Source organism: Galeopterus variegatus, unplaced genomic scaffold (genome assembly GCF_000696425.1).
Source record: "Galeopterus variegatus unplaced genomic scaffold, G_variegatus-3.0.2 Scaffold1450, whole genome shotgun sequence".
NCBI lineage: Eukaryota > Metazoa > Chordata > Mammalia > Dermoptera > Cynocephalidae > Galeopterus > Galeopterus variegatus.
The window spans coordinates 193,117-210,615 of NW_007727561.1; the positions used below are offsets into that span (position 1 = coordinate 193,117).

Genomic DNA, 17,499 nt, shown 5'->3' on the forward strand with positions numbered 1-17,499 from the left:
CCGAGTGAGCCACTGGGCTGGCCCATGAAGCTTTTATTTTATATGTTAAAGTCATTAGGAAAAGAAAAGGGTTTTTTTTTTTTTTTTTTGGGGGGGGGGGGGGGTTGTGGCTGGCCGGCACAGGAATCTGAACCCTTGACCCTGGTGTTACAAGGTGGCACTCTAGAACCAGCTGAGCTAGCGGCCCAGCCCCTTCATCCTATAAGCTTTTGATTTAACCTTCCATTGTTTATTTTTGAAAATATAAGCATGTGTCTCTATGTGTGTGCATACGCGTGTGTGTCTGATTGTATCTTATAGATTACTCCCATGGTAATCTAGTCACAGAATGATTATATAGAAATATCACTCATTTTGTTATGGATGACTAATATTCCACTGTATGGATATAATATAGATGATTCAATCAGTCCCTTACTGGTGGACACTTAGGTTTCTTCTCGTCTTTTGTATATGTCATTTTTTGTTTTTGTCAAAGTATCTTTGGAATAGATTCCTAGAGGAAGGACGGCTGCACCACAAGGGAAATGTGTAGGGTTGTATCATTCAGCATTCCCACCAACACCAGGGCCTTCAGAGTTCAACACCAGCAGAGTTCATTGTCAACCCTTTGGTTTTTTGCCCATCTATGGGCAAGAAATGAATTTCATCCTAGTCTCTTTCACACAAACTACAAGTAGGAGATCTTTTGTTTTTAACTGTTTAAATTTGTATTAAAACCTTCCAAGAAATATACAGGAAGGAAGCAAGTGAAAATGTGGAATTTTTTTTTAGCTGACCCTTGCCCTTCTCTAATGAAGAATGCTTATAGCCCTTGGCAGAGGACAAAAATGTGATTTTTTTTAGCTGACCCTTGCCCTTCTCTAATGAAGAATGCTTATAGCCCTTGGCAGAGGAAAAAGATGACAGCTAGTTAGGAATATCTTCCCCCCAGGCTTAACTTCACTTATAGCAATGTGATAAGGAAATGGAGAAAGATCATTATATATCCATCCTAGATTTACCCTTCAGGACCCACAAGGTCTCCTTGAGTTAATGTGATTCATTTCTTAGTGACATGGTTTTAGGTCCATCTCCTAAATTCTACTCTCCATCTACAATTGTAATTAAAATATACAGAGAGTATAAGTAGATATGAGAGAAAAAGAGCAGAAATAACTATGGTGGCTATGACATAAATTTCTAACCAAAATTGAATTTAAGCATAAATCACTCATCCCTTGAAAACTTCAAATATGGCACCAAACCAACCTTTAAGAAGAGTGGGCACTGGTTCTGAGCCTGGGGACACGATGACCAAAACCACTGTGGGAGATTCTCAGCTTTGGCAGTTGATACAAAATACCCAAGGGCCAGAGGTTGCTGCTTGAGCTCTTCTGGTGCTTCTCTAGAAAGAAGACGCTCACCCTGACTCTGGAAAACAAAGTACCAAAAAGATGATCAGCATTTATCACTTGAAATAAAGCTGTAAAAATCAACTTTCATCAATTCACTCTGCACACTGTACTGGCAAATCCCCTGTCTAGCAGCATCTCACAAAAATGCCACATGACTGAGAAAGGTAAACAGGGAAGGAATCATCTTTGCTGCACACACAGATATCTGAGAAAAACTACAGCTCAGGCAGAAGATATCAGCAAAACTAACCATGTCCATCAAATAAATACACATTTATTTGCTCTGGTTTCTTTTCTACAGAATGTAAAGTCTGTTCCATGGCATTATCATATAACAAACTGAAATGGAAAGACTGCAATCTCTAACATTTGAAGGCTCCACACTGCATTCTTTCATCAGCAACCAACCAAAAACATACAAGTGAACCTGACTGTCCACCGTTCACTGACACATAACAGTGTTATGTGATCAGGACAACATAACACTTTACCAGTATTTGCATGGCAGTGATATTACTGACCTGCCAGCAGAGTGGGATCTGCTCATGAACAAGCTATGTTTTAATCTGCAGCAATCCCCTTAATAAGAGATTCCTGTAAGAGCCTTCCTAAGCTTTTCTGCAATTTATATTTTCATCTTTAATTCTTTTAGTAAGTTTCAAGAGCTAAAAATGTACTCTTTATGTAAGCAATAATAAATAATCCATTTGTTTTAAAAGCCTTCTGTTTAGAGGAAAAAAATAATCCTCCACTACTACATCAAATTGCATCAATTCTGAGTTGGTTAGAAAATAAAAACTTACTGCCACCTTGTACACATTCTTCCCCGTTGTAATGCCTTAATTGGATATCAAAGAGTGTTTAATGGTTCAGAAAAAGGAAATGCTGAAAGCTTCTTGGAGGTCAGCTGGCAGCAGGTACTCAGGATTTAAAAAGGCCACCTGACTCGCTGCAGAGCAGTGCTTTTTAAACTGCAACATTCAATTAAAGACTTTAGGGCTTGAGGCGCCAACAAAGGGAAAAAAAATACAGCACATTTCTGTTTCCTACAAAACTAACATTACCCTTCAACTACTAATTCTTTGTTAATGTATAAACTGAATTACAACAACAGGTACTGGGAGGCAGTTGCTATTATTTCCATTTCACAGACAAGGCAACTAAGGCTTATTCAGCTTATCCAAGTTTATCCAAGGTCACAAAACTAGTACCCGCAGAACTGCAATTCAGAGCCGTCTTTATCAGACTCCAGGGCATACATTCTTGGTTGCTGTGTTACTTGCCTCTAGAATTAGTATTAATCCTAATTAGAACTATTCAGTGTAAAATCTGTGGTTTGGTTCATATCACAACAATCTCCGATGAACAAATAAATTGTCATTTCCTGGCAAATAACTGTAAAAGGAATAAAGTCATTTAGAATCTCTTCCTTCAGAAGGGATAATTGGAGGCAGGTAGTAACATGAAGGCAGTCTGAGTTGCCCTTCCCTGGTTTCACCTGCTCTGTGTCTAAACTAAGCTTTAAACCTTCTTTCTCTTGACTGTTTTGCAATGAATTCAGTGCCAGCAAAAAAACCTCCCACCTGATGGAAACCCAAGTCCTTTAAGTCCATTTTTGTATCTAAATAAATGAGTGAGAACAGAGTTGCTGACACTTGTTTCATCTAAGATATTAGGCATAGCTATTTTTCTATGTCTTAACCTCTTAATCTCATAACATTTTAGACCAAAAGTACAATACAGTGATGAGGTATGAATCATCTAGCTGGGAAACAAAGTTAACACAAGCTATGACAGAACCCTTTAACTTTTAAATCTTCTGCTAATCTGCCTCTAATATCCCTGGGATATTTAAAGATAAATCTAGTTGTAAGCTCTGTTTTTTTCCTTAGTACTCTGTCATTAACCTGTACATTTCTGTAAAATCAGCCTCTTGACAGTTCTTGCCCTTCCCGCAGGCTGGCTAGAGAGAGATCAGTACTGCATGAATAAAGGCACCATGACATGAAAAGAGCACAGTCGGGATCTGTTCAGAATAAGCAAACATCAACAATGTGTTCTTCAATTAACACAGTTACTTTGCATGTTAAATAAGTAGGGCTATTGAGCTAGCCTATTAAAAACCCCTATTAAAAAAAAAAAAGTAATAAAAAAATAAAAATAAATTGGGACGCAGCAAGCAACCAAAACTAATTTTTGCTAATAAAACCCTTACGTCTGTAATAGGACTATTCTTATGAGGAAACTTATTCATCAGGAATAATAATACATTTCTTTCAAATTCCAGCCTTCAATTCAAAATGGAACAACTATAGAGTAACTTTCCCAAGCTCACTTCTTTTGTACCAGGGACCTGGACCATCAGGAAGAAACATACATGTAGTCAAAAGATAATCGTATGTCAAGATTATTATTTTCTTGAAGGTTGTAGTTGTTTTAAACAACTTATTTCAAATCATCCTTACCCGACTATGCTGGAAATGAGAGCCAACACCAATTCCAGAAGGAGAGCCTGGGGAAGGAACTGGGGAGGAGTTGGGAGAGGAATGGAGGTTCCCAGTCATTAATATGCCAATATCATTGTCCATATCATCTGGGAATGGAAGGTCAACAAACATATCATCTAGAGGAAAAGGAAAAGCACAAAAATTAAAAAGACAATCCATATCCCAATTTAACCAATATCATGTTTCATTAGCCTATGTGATAGACACATGTTGTTAACAACTTAGTAAGATTTAATGGGTGCCTATTGGGTGCAGTGTGCTACAAATTATTCTTTCATTCTGTACTCTCTCCAATCATCTCCTAACGTGAAGTATTAACAGAATGGAGAAATAAAAAGAACATAAATTAAAACTTCACACTCTGTATAACCTCCAAAGGCACATAAAAACATGGTAAAACAGCTAAAGATGCAATTTAATTATTAAACAAAGTTAAAGTTGACACCATCCAAGAACACAGTAGACTCCATTTATGTATCTAATTAGTATTAAAAACACCGAGGCTGAATGAATGCATGTTAACAGGCATGAATCTGCCCTGAAACTGGAGGCCTGTTCCAAAAGCAAATCAAAGCATGATGTCTTCATTAAGAAATTCTCTCCCACATTAGAAAAGGTGCACTCACAGCAGAAAATTTGGAAAGAAAAGTATAAAAAAGGAAAACCATCATCCAAAATCCAATCACCATGAACATTTGTGCTATGAGGCTTCCTTTTTCTATTTGTGATCATACTATATATAAAATTTGGTATCCTTAGCATGAGTAAATGCTGGTATCTATTAAAAATACTTCAAAAACAATGCAAATGGATGCATAATATCGAGCATTTTGCAGTTTATAAATAACCATTTCTTAACAAATGCCTTAACACATACTCAAACCAAAAAAATCCATTAAGAATAATCAAATAAGGAGAAAATTAGATTCCCAGTGACTAGCTGAAGGTAGGTGCTACCTTCATATTGCCTAGTACTCCATACATTGTAAATCAGATCAACAAATATTTACTGAAAAAGTGACACCCATGTGCAAGACAATGCCAGACATACTATTTTTGCCTTTAATGAAAAATGGAAGAAAGTTAATTATCCAGGAGGAAAGTATTTATTTGGTCTTGGTAATAGTGCAGATAAACTAAAGCTTTAAAACCAAAAAAAGATTCTCAAATATTCAATCCTCTCTTCATATTTTATATGTTGTTTATGAAAACACAGAAAAACTTGCAGCTACCTAATGACTCCATATTCTAGCTCTGCATCCTGTTTATAAAGGTGAGCTCTATCCCTACAGGCTCTTTTCACTCACCATTGTTGGGGCTAAACCCATCTTCATTGGGATAGTTGGCTGGAGCCACTTGGATGGTTGATGATGTTGGGAACACCAAGATATGTGTACAAGAAGCATCTTGAGGGGTGTTAAGCTGAGATGACTGCATGTTCAGTGCAGTACTTCGGCCAAAAACAGAGCCCATTGTGACAGCATCTTTAAAAAAATAAAATAAAATAATTCTATCAAGTCCCGTTGTGCAGCCATAAACAGCCCCAGAAATGAGGTTTTTATCGGAGTGCTTGATCTGGAGTTGTATGAGTCTGATGCAACTGCTATGATGGATACACATCTAAAGTTGAGCCCAATTATTTAAGTACTTTCAAAGAAACTTCAACTATATAGCTATGATAACCCAAGCCTAATTTCTTACTAAAAAGTTTAGGATAAAATTGGATTAAGTCCACCAAATATGTTTTAATTACTCATATAAGAAATAGTTCTAAAAAGAAAGAAATCCCCCAATTTCTTTCCTCCTATGGTTGCTCACAATATATAAAGCACTATTCTCCTAAATGAGAACAATCCTATAGATATGGTACCATTCAACTATTAAATGTTATAACTAAAATTAATTGAATGTTTACTACATGCCAGCTTTTGTGCTAAACTCTTTATTCATGTCATCTCATTTAATCATCACACCCACCTCAAGGTAGGAATTACTGTCCCCACTTTATAGATGAGGACAGGAGCACAAAGAAGTTACATAATTGCCCAGTCGTGAAGGCAACAGAGGTAAACTAAGGTCTAATAAGCGGGCCAATGTAGGACATCCATCTCTCACTGGGTTAATGACAAGTAACCCCACCCCCACACAATGACAGTATTGACTTCCCAGGGAATGAGAGAACAGGGTCTCCCATTTGATCAAAGAAATATCTGGATGGTAAAAACAGGTTACAAAAGTATAAAATTGCTTAGTTATAAAATTATAAAATAGCTTATTTGCTAGTTTTCAGAAACCAGCCAGATTTTTTTAAAATTCTGTGGCCACATATTTTGGCTATCCCTAACTGGCACTTACATTTATTCGGCACTTAATGTGTGCCAGGCACTATGTTCAATGCTTTACCCTTGTCTCACCATTCACTCTCAACCATATCAGAGAGACTCTAAATATCCTTTAGAGACTGCTTGGAGATTCTGCCAAATACCTGTCTTCAAAAGGATATTCAAATATGTATCATGCTGGTGTCTACATTAGTAGTTTTTAGAGAGCAGTCTTCAGGGTCAGGCAACCATCATTAGCCATGACTCAAAGAGCACTCAATCATATCCAGAATTTAGTCTCTCTCCTAAACTATGGTCAACAAAGATAAAATCAAAAACCATTCACTCTCCTTGGAAGAGATCAAATCCTTTCTATTTTTGAGCCAAAAGCGCAATCCTCTCTTATACAGATGTAATAATATAATAAAGATATATTCTACACTTGTTTGTGGACTTTGTTTTGTTTTGTTTTTCTACTGGTTATGAATATTCATGGGGTACAAAGCTGACCATCACCACTCATGCCCAAGATGTGATGGCCAGATCAATACTGGCAGCATACCCATTACCACAAATTGCAATTATACCTCGTATCCCCCATCCAATTAATCCCTGACCTCCCTGCCCCTCCCCCTTTCTCTAGGTACACTCTCCCTCTGCATGTGGATTTAAGTTTGAATGGACTGAACTGATGTGATACCTAATTAATAATTAATGAAAGAGACAAGAAGAGATTTACCTGGCATCACTACAAAGGACCCCTGGGGCTCCATGGCAACCAGGCAGGCACTAAGGATAGAAGGAGAGTCTGCGGCAGAGATTCCACACATCCGGCACACATCCTTGAGCTGTTTGCTGATTGTCTGCAGTGAACATTCTCCAAGGAGGATACTCCAATCTAAAATCAAATATTGCAGTCATACATAGTCTCTAGAAATTCATACCGATGTGAGGTTTGAGTTTGTTTTTTTTTAACCACTTTTGCCTAGTAATTGTGAATTTTGATGACTGGACCCTAAAGGGAATATGGTTTAACAAAGGTTCCCCTCCTTGCAACAACAAAAAAAAGTCACTTGACTTCTCTTGCACTTCATTAACAAAGAAATAAAGGCCTGTTATTCTGTAGGCTGAAGTCATGTCTGAATTGACCGCTGAGAGTCCAGTGCAGACCCATGTAGATTCAGGCATTTAAAATGACTTTCAGTGATGATGCCAGTGTCAACTGTTCTATACTTTCTCTTCCTTCTCAAGGTCTGATTCTTTCACTGCCCCTATCAACACTTTTCTTTGGATGAGAGAACAGTTAAGGGGGAAACTCAGTTCCATTTACTGTTGTGGGTTGGCTATTTCCACCAAAGACAAGCAGCAGCAGAAATGAAGGGGAACCATTCTTAGAAAGCCCAAAAGAGCTCAAAAACAATGGGTGTGAGTGAAGTGCTCCAAATGATGTCACACTAATAGTTCAGATTGAAAAGTTGGCAAAATTTTTAATGTTTGTTTATTGCCTCCAAACAAAAGCTTTATGTCTAATCAGAGAACTGCTGAGGGCTATATTACTCTGGGAAGTAAAAAAGCACTTGGTACTCTCTTCTGACCTCTCTGACACACATAAACTATACACTATTCCTGTGCAGCACATTTCTATCATATCATGTCCCAGTGGTGAAATGTCATTCCACAGCATGCTTCTCTACCTCCACATATTTTTTCAAACAAGCTGTTTCTTCCCTTAAAGAGCAGATAAATGGAAAAATGTTTTCATATTCCTAATGAACCTCAAAATGAAGTGGCTGAAATAAAAGCGGCCAGGAACAAGAAGAATGTATGTTTTACAACTATAGAAAGTTGAAAAGATGTAAGCTCCATATTTTGAACCAAATAAGAAGAAAAAGGCAGTGTATTTCATCACAAACACTTTAGAAATAAAGAATGGAAATTCACAAACCTGACTCTGAAATCTAAGGGCTCCCATCTGACACTGTCCCATAGAAGTGCAATGTGGCACAAACCTCAGATCTCCAAAAGAAGGAGCTGTTGATTTGTAAACAGATTTCCTGAACACTAGGTTCTTCCCATGTTTTTATTCCTAATTACACTTTCATTCAATCTTTTGATGGGCTCTTCTAGTCACACTTACATTCCTCTCCTCTAAGAGATAAGGAAGAAGAGTACTCCACTTCTAGAAATCATACAAGGAAAGGAGATGGCCTTAATAATTTTCTAGAACAGTAAGCGACTAGTTTAGTAGACTACATTTTTATCCCCCCTTCTTCTTTTCTATTATATTCTAACTTTTCCCAAGGGTTAAGAATAGCTCAAAGCCTTTAATAAGATTGACTAAAAAGCAGACTAGGAGGAAGATAGGAATTCTGACAGAAATGAAATGAAATCCCCTCATGTATTAGACCTCCAGGCTAATGATACAAGATTCATTATAAGTATGATACTCTTTAAAAAATGAAAAGGGTCATATTTTCATAGTTGTTAACTAACTTGTTACTAGAAAATTTTTGTGTATAGTAGATGCCTAAGAAATACTTATTTAATACATATTGCATAATATTTGCATAAAATGCTGTTGAACCCTGAAAATCTGACATACATCTAACTTGTATTGTAGGAAGTGGGTTACTCGAACATTTCCTACAGTGCAAGTTATATCTGTATCTGTGATTTTATTTCAGGGATTCCACAAATACCTGATATCATTTCCTGTACAGAAATAATTTACACACTCTGATGCAGGAGTCAGCAAACTATGGTCCATAGGCCAAATTCTGCCCACCACCTGTTTTTGTAAATAAAGTTGTATTGGAACACAACCACCCCCATTCACTTAGGTATTTTCTATGGCTGCTTTGACATTACAATGAAAGGGCTTAAGTAGTTGCAACAGTGACCATCTGGGCTGCAAAGCTGAAAATACTTACTATCTGGCCCTTTACAAAGAAACTTTGCTGACTCTGCTGTAATATACTTGCATGCAGGAAACCACCAAGCTAATTTGTGACATAGTCTTGCTTTTGTCCAGACCTTAGAAAAAAACTCCCATCTATATGCTTGTATTGAACTTCTTAGAAAAGTGTCATTAATTAATAAGGTTTTAAATAATAATCTAGGCTTATTTGTATTACTCATGTAAAATTGTGCAAGTTGCTACAATAGGGTAGTACTGAGCTGGGCTCAGTGCCAGGCAAGGCAGCTGCTGGTGGTCAGTTGTATTGTTAGTTACTTTTAGTGCTTCTTAACTGTTATATATATGATAAGGAATATAAGCAGTGGTAGATATATCTGGGGATTCAACTTAAAAAATCTGCTCTTTCAAACTTCCAGACTGAAGAATACCAGACAGTGGCAATATGAATAAAGATTGCTCCTATTTGCAACTACTTGTCCTTGTGAAACAGGATTTTCTTGATACTGTGCCACCAAAACAAACTAAAGAAATACAAAACTCATCATCATCAACTACCCAACATACAAATAAATTGAAGGCTGCTCTTACATACGATTCCAACTATCATCTATAATCTGATATAAAATTTTTGTCTTAAAACTGATTTATTCTTCTCACTGCCTCAATATATAAATACATGTTAGAAATTTGAATTTACTGAGTATCACTTTTACACTAATAAAATACTCTTTCTGTTTATATATTTGGGCTTGATATTTAAGATTTTATTTGTATAAATGATTTTCTTGCTAAAGGAAAGTTTAAAAACCATGTTCATCCTGTACATATAAAAGAATCAGAAAGTATAATCTGCTTTATTCTTACTACGGACTTTAAAATTTTCTCTCTTAGCTAAGTTAATGAAATTAGCTTAGCCCTTTTCCTCTGTTTCCTACACATGCTGCTTCAGGAATTTCTCACCTTTAAGCTCCCCATGGCCAAGACGCCCAAGTCGCCCAATTACAACTCTCCAGGGTAGAGACGTCATTTGGACAATCCCTATGCACCATTCCCATAACTTCTGTAGTCCAATTTTACGTGCAGAGACTTTACTCCTCCGTGACCTAAAAGAAGAAAAGAAAAGAAATGCAGAAGGGATCCCTAGATATATCAAAGTTATCACTCAATAAAATAAACACAAATTCCAAAAGATCTACCCATGCTGTGTTTAGATAGGAATACTAGAAAGACTCATATCTAAGGAAAGACACAGAATCTATTTATATATACACCATAAATATTAAGGCTTCTCACCTGTGTGGTAAAGCAATATTTACAACGCAGGTCTCTAATAATTCCCCATGGAGGTCAGTGCAGGAAGCCAAAAGCCAGCGCTGGTCATGAGATAGACAATAGCCCACAAACAGTACATTGTATTTCTGGCTCGCCTCACCAAACGTCTCTCCCAGTTCTGTCTGCTTGTCTTTGATTGGGGCCAATATAAAGGGAGGGGAATAAAGCTGGATTGGGCTGGGCCGCTGAAATCAAAATCAAAATCAATATCAACACAAAGCCATTCAACTTAGTGTTTACAACAAAACCCAGAACACTGAGGGGAACCAATAGCGAATAATGACCGTAGATTGTCTCTCTCTTCAGTTCTATATATAAAAATAGTAATAATAAAACATAAAAGGATTGTTTAAATGATATAATCTAGGAAACCCAATCAAGCCAATATTTCCTGATTAAAAGAAATTACTATTTTGGAAAATAAACTGGTTCAACTTCATTAGTCATTAGGAAAGTGGAAATTGAAACCACAATGAGATAATACTACACATCCACCAGAATGTCTAAAATAAAAAGACAGAAAATACCAAGTACTGGTGAGAATGCAAAACAACTAGAACTTTTATATATTTCTGGTAGTATAATCCCTTTGAAAAAGTATTTGACAATACCTGCTTAAGCTGAACAAACACATACCCCCTATGACCCAACAAAGTGCATATATGTTTACCAATGGATGGGTATAAGATTATTCTCAACAGTATTAATCATAATAGCTCCAAACTGAAAATAATCTAGAAGCCCATCAACAGTAAAACGGATAATAAATTGTGATACAGTCACACAATCAGAATATTAAACAGCAAAGAGAATTAAAATAACTACCACTACAAGCAATAAAATAGATAAATCTCAACACTGAGTAAAAGAAGCCAGACACAAAAGAATATAAAATATATGATTCAATTTATATAAAGGTCAAAATCAGGCAAAACTATATAGTTAGAAGTCAAAATAGTGATTACCATTACAGTTACTGGAAGGGACATTAAGAGTGGCTTCCGGATGCTGGTTATGTTTTTGTTTCTTGTGCTGTTACATGATATTTTTAATTACTGAAAATTCATCAAGCAGTGTACTTATCACTATTTTTCAATATGTATATTCTATTTAATATGTGTGTGCATATTTCTGTGTATGTAATTTTAGAAATCAAAACAGTAGCTATTACCCAAAACAACTATTTTAGATAAACTGTGGCAAAATTTAACTGTCATCTTTGTTTATAGCTATCATACGCATCTCAATATTTAATAAAATACAATAGGGATCAGAGCAAACTTCTATAAAGGACGAGATAGTAAAGTTTAGACTTCATGGGCCTCTGCCACATATTCTCTTTTTAAAAATGTAATAATCATTCTTACCTAGTTGGCCATACAAATATAGGCTGTAGGCTGGATTTAGCTCACAGCCATAATTGCTAACCCTGAACTATAATAGCATAAGGCATAGTAATAACAGAATTTTAAAGCTAAAAGAGATGTTGAAAATAACCTAATCAACTCATTCATTTTAGGGATTCTAAACTCGGAACAAGAGGGCTGGCTGGTTAGCTCACTTGGGAGAGTGTGGTGCTGGTAACACCAAGGTCAAAGGTTTCGGATCCCCTTACTGGCCGGTTGCAAAAAAAACCCAAAACAACAAAACTCAGAACGAGAGATATTCAATAGCTTGCTCAAAGTTGCAAAGCTAATCTATTACTAATCCATTCAATCTTTATACGGCCCAGAAATTCCACCCCTAAGTTCTTATTAATTAAGAGAACTGAAAACATATATCCACCCAAAAACTTTGTACACAAATGCTCATAACGGCATTATTCACAATAGCCAAAAGGTGGAAACAATCCAAATATCCATCAGCTAATGTAGTAACAAAACATGGTATATCTATACAATGGAATATTATTTAACCACAAAACAAAATGAAGTACAGGTGTACTTCAAAAAATTCATGGAAAAATGGAATTAAAAGATAATACAAATCTTTCCATTAACTTTTTGAAAACTTCCTGTACTTATACATGCCATCACAGGTATAAACCTAAAAAACATTATGCTATATGGAAGAAATCAGACATGAAAGATCATATATTGTATGACTTCATTTATGTGAAATGTTCAGAATAGACAACTCCATAGAGAAAGAAAGTGGATTAGTGCTTGTCAGGAGCTGGGGGGAGGGGAAAATGAAGAGTGATTGCTAATGGGTATGGAGTTTCCTTCAGGGTTGATGAAAATGTCCTAAAACTAGACTGTAGTGATGATTGTACAACTTTGTGAATATACCACAAACCACTGAACTATATAATTTTAAAACGTGAATTTTATGATGCAGATCATATTTCAACAAAGCTGTCATAAAAAAAAAAAAAGAAAGAGTCAAGGTGAGTTTGCCTGAAACCTTTGTCTTATGTAAATCAAAGGTTAAATGTCAAATATTTTAGATGTAATTGGTAGCCTGTAATAAATAAATAGGTAAAGTATGACTCCCAAACTGTGTTTTTGAGATGCTAGATATTCTATGGAAAAATAAAAGTGATACTAGCACAACTGGATTTCTTCAAAAACTTGCATAATAAATACTAAAATGCATTCTTTCTTATGTGATGATGTGCTTGCAGAAGACTGTGCCACACCAAAGAATTAGGATTCCATGGAAGCAGGGAGCTGGCTATTTTGCTCACCACTGCGTCCTCAGCACCTGGTTTAACTCTACTAAATGAAAGCACAATATTCTAGCTACAGACTGAACCAGAGGCAGCACTGACCAACTAATCATTATCCTAACGCAGACAGAAATTTATAAACCTCAGCAAATATTTATAATATTCGATTCTCTTGTTTTTAATAAAGTAAAATGATTTATTTTTCTCTTGCTCTTCCAAGCAACAGGGGGGAAAAAGCATATTACTCAAAGTCTTTTTGCCATTTATTTTAATCTAAGCCTCACTTTATCTCATGGCTCCTGGTGTTATCCCAGTATATTATAATCTTGGAAAATGTTATATAATGCCTTGGGATATCTTAATATTAAGTCATCAGCCTTTAATCTCCACAATAAAAAATGAACAATACCATTAGTTGTCATTTGTTATTGTGACCACTAAGAAGAACCAAGAAAATGATTGTATCTGAATTGCAGAATAACCACAAAGAACTGAAAGACTTTACACTTATAAAGAAGGGCAATAATTCATAATTTCTGGAGACAAAATAAGAAACAGGTAGAGACAAATTTATTTTTTAAATTCTAGAAAAAGCTAATAGAGGAAACAGATGAACTGCTCACAAAAGTGAAAAATTCAAACTCAAAGAATAAACTAAAACTGTTAAAAATAGAAATTTCATATAACACCAGAGTGAATGTAGGTCATCAGCTGAGCAGTTTTCTCCTTTGGGACTAAGCCACCCTGAACCACGTCACACCAAACACAGTATTGACTACTTGCATCATTTTTTACTTCCAAGCTTTTACAAAAGAGACAAGCATTTCATAGAGTTTTCCAATAAAACTTACATTACTATTTAAAACAAGCAGTTGTTGGTGTTTTTAAGAAGCTCTCTTATGGTAAAGAGGTGTTTGCTGGCATTTATTAATGGGTAATCTTTCATGCAAAAAAGTTGTGGAAACTGATTTTTGAAGGCTTTGAAAATTCTAAACATTGCCCTGTACAACTATCTTCAAGATAAGGTAAGTAGAAAAACAAAGGAAGTGTAAAACTTCTGTTTAAAACATGTTTGGCTTTGGTGTTTTAAAATTCCCCTTGAGGTACATATCTGTGGGAAGCAGGTTTAAGAAGATGAAGAGAAAAGGCATTCAGTTATACAAAGAAGCACTGAGACAAGGAGAGGAGGAAGTAGCTCCCTGTAAGAGTGTGCATCAGAAAACAAGGGACCCCTGCAGAGTAAACACATATATAATTGCTGTCTCAGGATAGAAACCAGAGCGGGTAAGGAAGAGAGTTTGTGATTTAAGGCATAGATTAGTTTAGCAAAATAAATTTAGGAAAGTCAAACATTAATAACTAAAAATGATAAGTATATTGTTACTTAGGTCCTACAGCAAAAAACAGCAAAAAAATTGCTTGCCTCTTTTATCAAAAAATTTAAAATGTTCAGATACATATCTCCTCTATTTTAACTTAAGGATTAAAGATACCTATCAATTCTTATATAAAGGTAGAACACCAACCAAGCAACCAACCAGTTTTATCTAACCAACCAGTTTGATAAAACCTCTTCTGGCTTGCACTTTTAGTATAAAAGTCCTGTTGCTGCAAGTTTCTGCCCTACCAATACCCACCTCAGGGTTCTTGAGGGTCATCTCAATGCTGGCTGCAGGCCCAAATCCCGTGAGGGATTTAATATGGATCTGTGTAGGCAGAGGTCGCCTGCATTGGCAGTACACTGAAAATGCCATGGACTTCAAGTACTGAATGTAGAAAACTTGTTCATCCTTCATTGTCTGCAGCATGTACTGGCAAGGCACAATCTAAATACACAAATACAAAAAAAAAAAAAAAAAAAACCAACAAAAAAAACCCCCTAGAAACTGAGATCTAATACGCTAACAAGAAAGCTGGAAAATGAAATGGCACGAATTCATTACTTTAGTTGGGGGAGGGAACCTTAGCTTTAAAATACATATATAAATGCCAAACATAATATGATTAAATCCTAATTCCTTCCAGTGACATCAAATCCTATATCCTAATGTATACCAGCAATTTAAGAAGAGGTATCCTTATGTTCATCAAGTTATACTGTCACTTAAAAATTACCCTGTTCTCATTTTAGGGATAAATTCTCAATTTATTATTGCCATTGTCCCAAAACTTTAAAATGTGCATTTTAATATATTTCTCATTTTTATGAATACACATAGTGTGCATGCTATCTTTGAAATTATTGTCTAATCATCTAGAACGCAAACTTCAAAACAATGAAAAACTATCAACAATCTACTCTGATAACTTTAATTTCAATCTTTTAATTCTACAAGATAGCTTTAAAGTGACATTAAAACAAAATGCAAAAGGCATCATTTTTCATCTATAAAAAATATTTTTTTGATCATTACACTATAAAGCTGGCAAGGGTACAGTGAAAATAAGCATGCTCACTTGCTCCTGAAAGGAAAGTACATAAGGATAACCTTCTTTGGGAAGGAATTTAGCAATATTTATCAGTATCTACACCTAAGAATCCACTTTAAAAAATGACCTGAAATGTGAAAAAAGATTATGCATAAACATGTTTACTATGGCTTTATTTATAATAGTGAAAAAGTGAAGATAGGTAAATATCTAACAATACAGGAATTTTTAAACATGGAAAATACGTAGTCATAAAAATGCTGCTAGAGAGAATTTTAAATAACACAGAAAAGTATTCATGAATAACATTAAGCAGAAAAAAGAATTATATTAAAAGTATGATCTCAACTGTGTAAACAAACAGAAAAAAAAAGGCTAGAAATACACCAAAATAGTAATGATGGCTGAACCTAGAAGGTAGAATTTTGAATATTTCTTTTATCCTTTCATGCGCTTTCGATCCTTAAAAAATCATGAACCTGTACTTGCTTTCATAAAAACAACAACAACAAAAGTAAAGAATAAACTTGCAAATAGTAACCTGGAGAATGAAAGAATTTCTCATATGCTCAGGTAAATTATCCAGCATTTCTGTGTAGCAGCGCATCAAGCTCAACAGCCAAAAGTTTCCAGAAGTAGAGTCTTCCTCTGCAGTGTAAGTGAATGGGTCCACCATGTAAATGACAACAGCTGGAGGATAGGCTTGGCTGTCTGCAGAGTCAGGCTCCGTGGGAATTCCTATTCTCTCCCTTTCTGTAACACTGGAGAGAGAGTCACTTGTGAGATGCACAAAATAAATATATATTACACAAAATACATCAATTCTAGAGTCTACTGACTCCCTGGACAATGATTACAGATTAAAAGTTATGTATGTAAACAATAATATGTATCATATTGCCCAAATGAAGGCAAACAAAGCCAGACAGCACCAAGGATAGATGAAGAATGGCAAATACTCCTCTGAAATGGGAGATCTCTTTTTCAACTCCCCTTTTCTGTGGATGTATTGTATAAAGACATTTTATAATAAGATAACAGTAAATTAATAAGTTTAATAATAAGTTATATTTACAAGTTGTAAGAAGTCTCAAATTTCTTAACACTGCAGCTTTAGACTGAGAGCTGTCACTTTCTTTGGTGAAGAAGAGAAATAGACCACTCTAATGAATTTGGAGACTCGTGGGGTTGAAGGGGAGGGGGTGCAGAAGAGTGGAGAAGGGGTCTAAGCTGAAGCCACTTGCCTCAGTCAGTGGATAACATACCTTTCTTGTCCATCCTGTGAGGGCTGAGAGGAGCTCTGCCCAGGCTCAGTGTCTCCACCACAGCCTATATTCCCTTGCGTTCTATCTGTAGAACTGCCCCCAGTGCTGGGGTTTTGCCCTCCAACACTACCACTGAATCCTGAAGAAGAGGTAGTGCTTATCTGGTTAATACCAGGAGCAGAGGCAGACGAAACCGGTGGCACAGAGGAACCAGATGAGGAACTACTTGCTGCAGGGTTTGTAGAGCTACCATTAGAGGTGGGATTAAATGCACTGCCAGCTGGGGGAGCTGCTGATCCTGAATTTGAAGCTAAAGGCCCAGCACTCCCAGGCGTAGCTTGTCCCTGTGATGCTGGTGGGGTCTGGTATTTAGGTGGTATCAACAGGCTGCTATCCAGCTGCAGAGTGGCTAAATAAGGTGCTGAAAGAGTACATGCAGAGAAGTGACTTTAGTGAGGTTCTGCAGGATCACACTAAATTAGAAGATTAGAATGGTGATTATTATTATTATTTTTTTTTAGCAGCTTGTGGGTAAAGGATATTTGAACCCTTGACCCTGGTGTTATTAACACCATGCTCTAACCAACTGAGTAGAATTGTTACTTTTTTAAAAATATTTTTTAGCAGCTTGTGGGTAAAGGATATTTGAACCCTTAACC

General features: G+C 36.0%; 1 protein-coding gene across 2 annotated transcripts in view; it reads right to left on the reverse strand.

Moving 5' to 3' along the window:
• The window catches only part of MED13L (mediator complex subunit 13-like), a 52,420-nt gene that overhangs the window by 6,629 nt on the left and 28,292 nt on the right, over nucleotides 1–17,499 (reverse strand). For both annotated transcript variants that reach the window (XM_008577093.1, XM_008577092.1), the window contains exons 13-21: nucleotides 16,841–17,261; nucleotides 16,117–16,336; nucleotides 14,783–14,971; nucleotides 10,436–10,659; nucleotides 10,103–10,245; nucleotides 6,965–7,123; nucleotides 5,212–5,388; nucleotides 3,863–4,020; nucleotides 1,252–1,413 (exon numbers count right to left, since the gene is read on the reverse strand). In XM_008577093.1, the coding sequence (XP_008575315.1) occupies nucleotides 1,252–1,413; nucleotides 3,863–4,020; nucleotides 5,212–5,388; nucleotides 6,965–7,123; nucleotides 10,103–10,245; nucleotides 10,436–10,659; nucleotides 14,783–14,971; nucleotides 16,117–16,336; nucleotides 16,841–17,261 (1,853 nt within the window). The remainder of the gene's footprint in view (nucleotides 1–1,251; nucleotides 1,414–3,862; nucleotides 4,021–5,211; nucleotides 5,389–6,964; nucleotides 7,124–10,102; nucleotides 10,246–10,435; nucleotides 10,660–14,782; nucleotides 14,972–16,116; nucleotides 16,337–16,840; nucleotides 17,262–17,499) is intronic.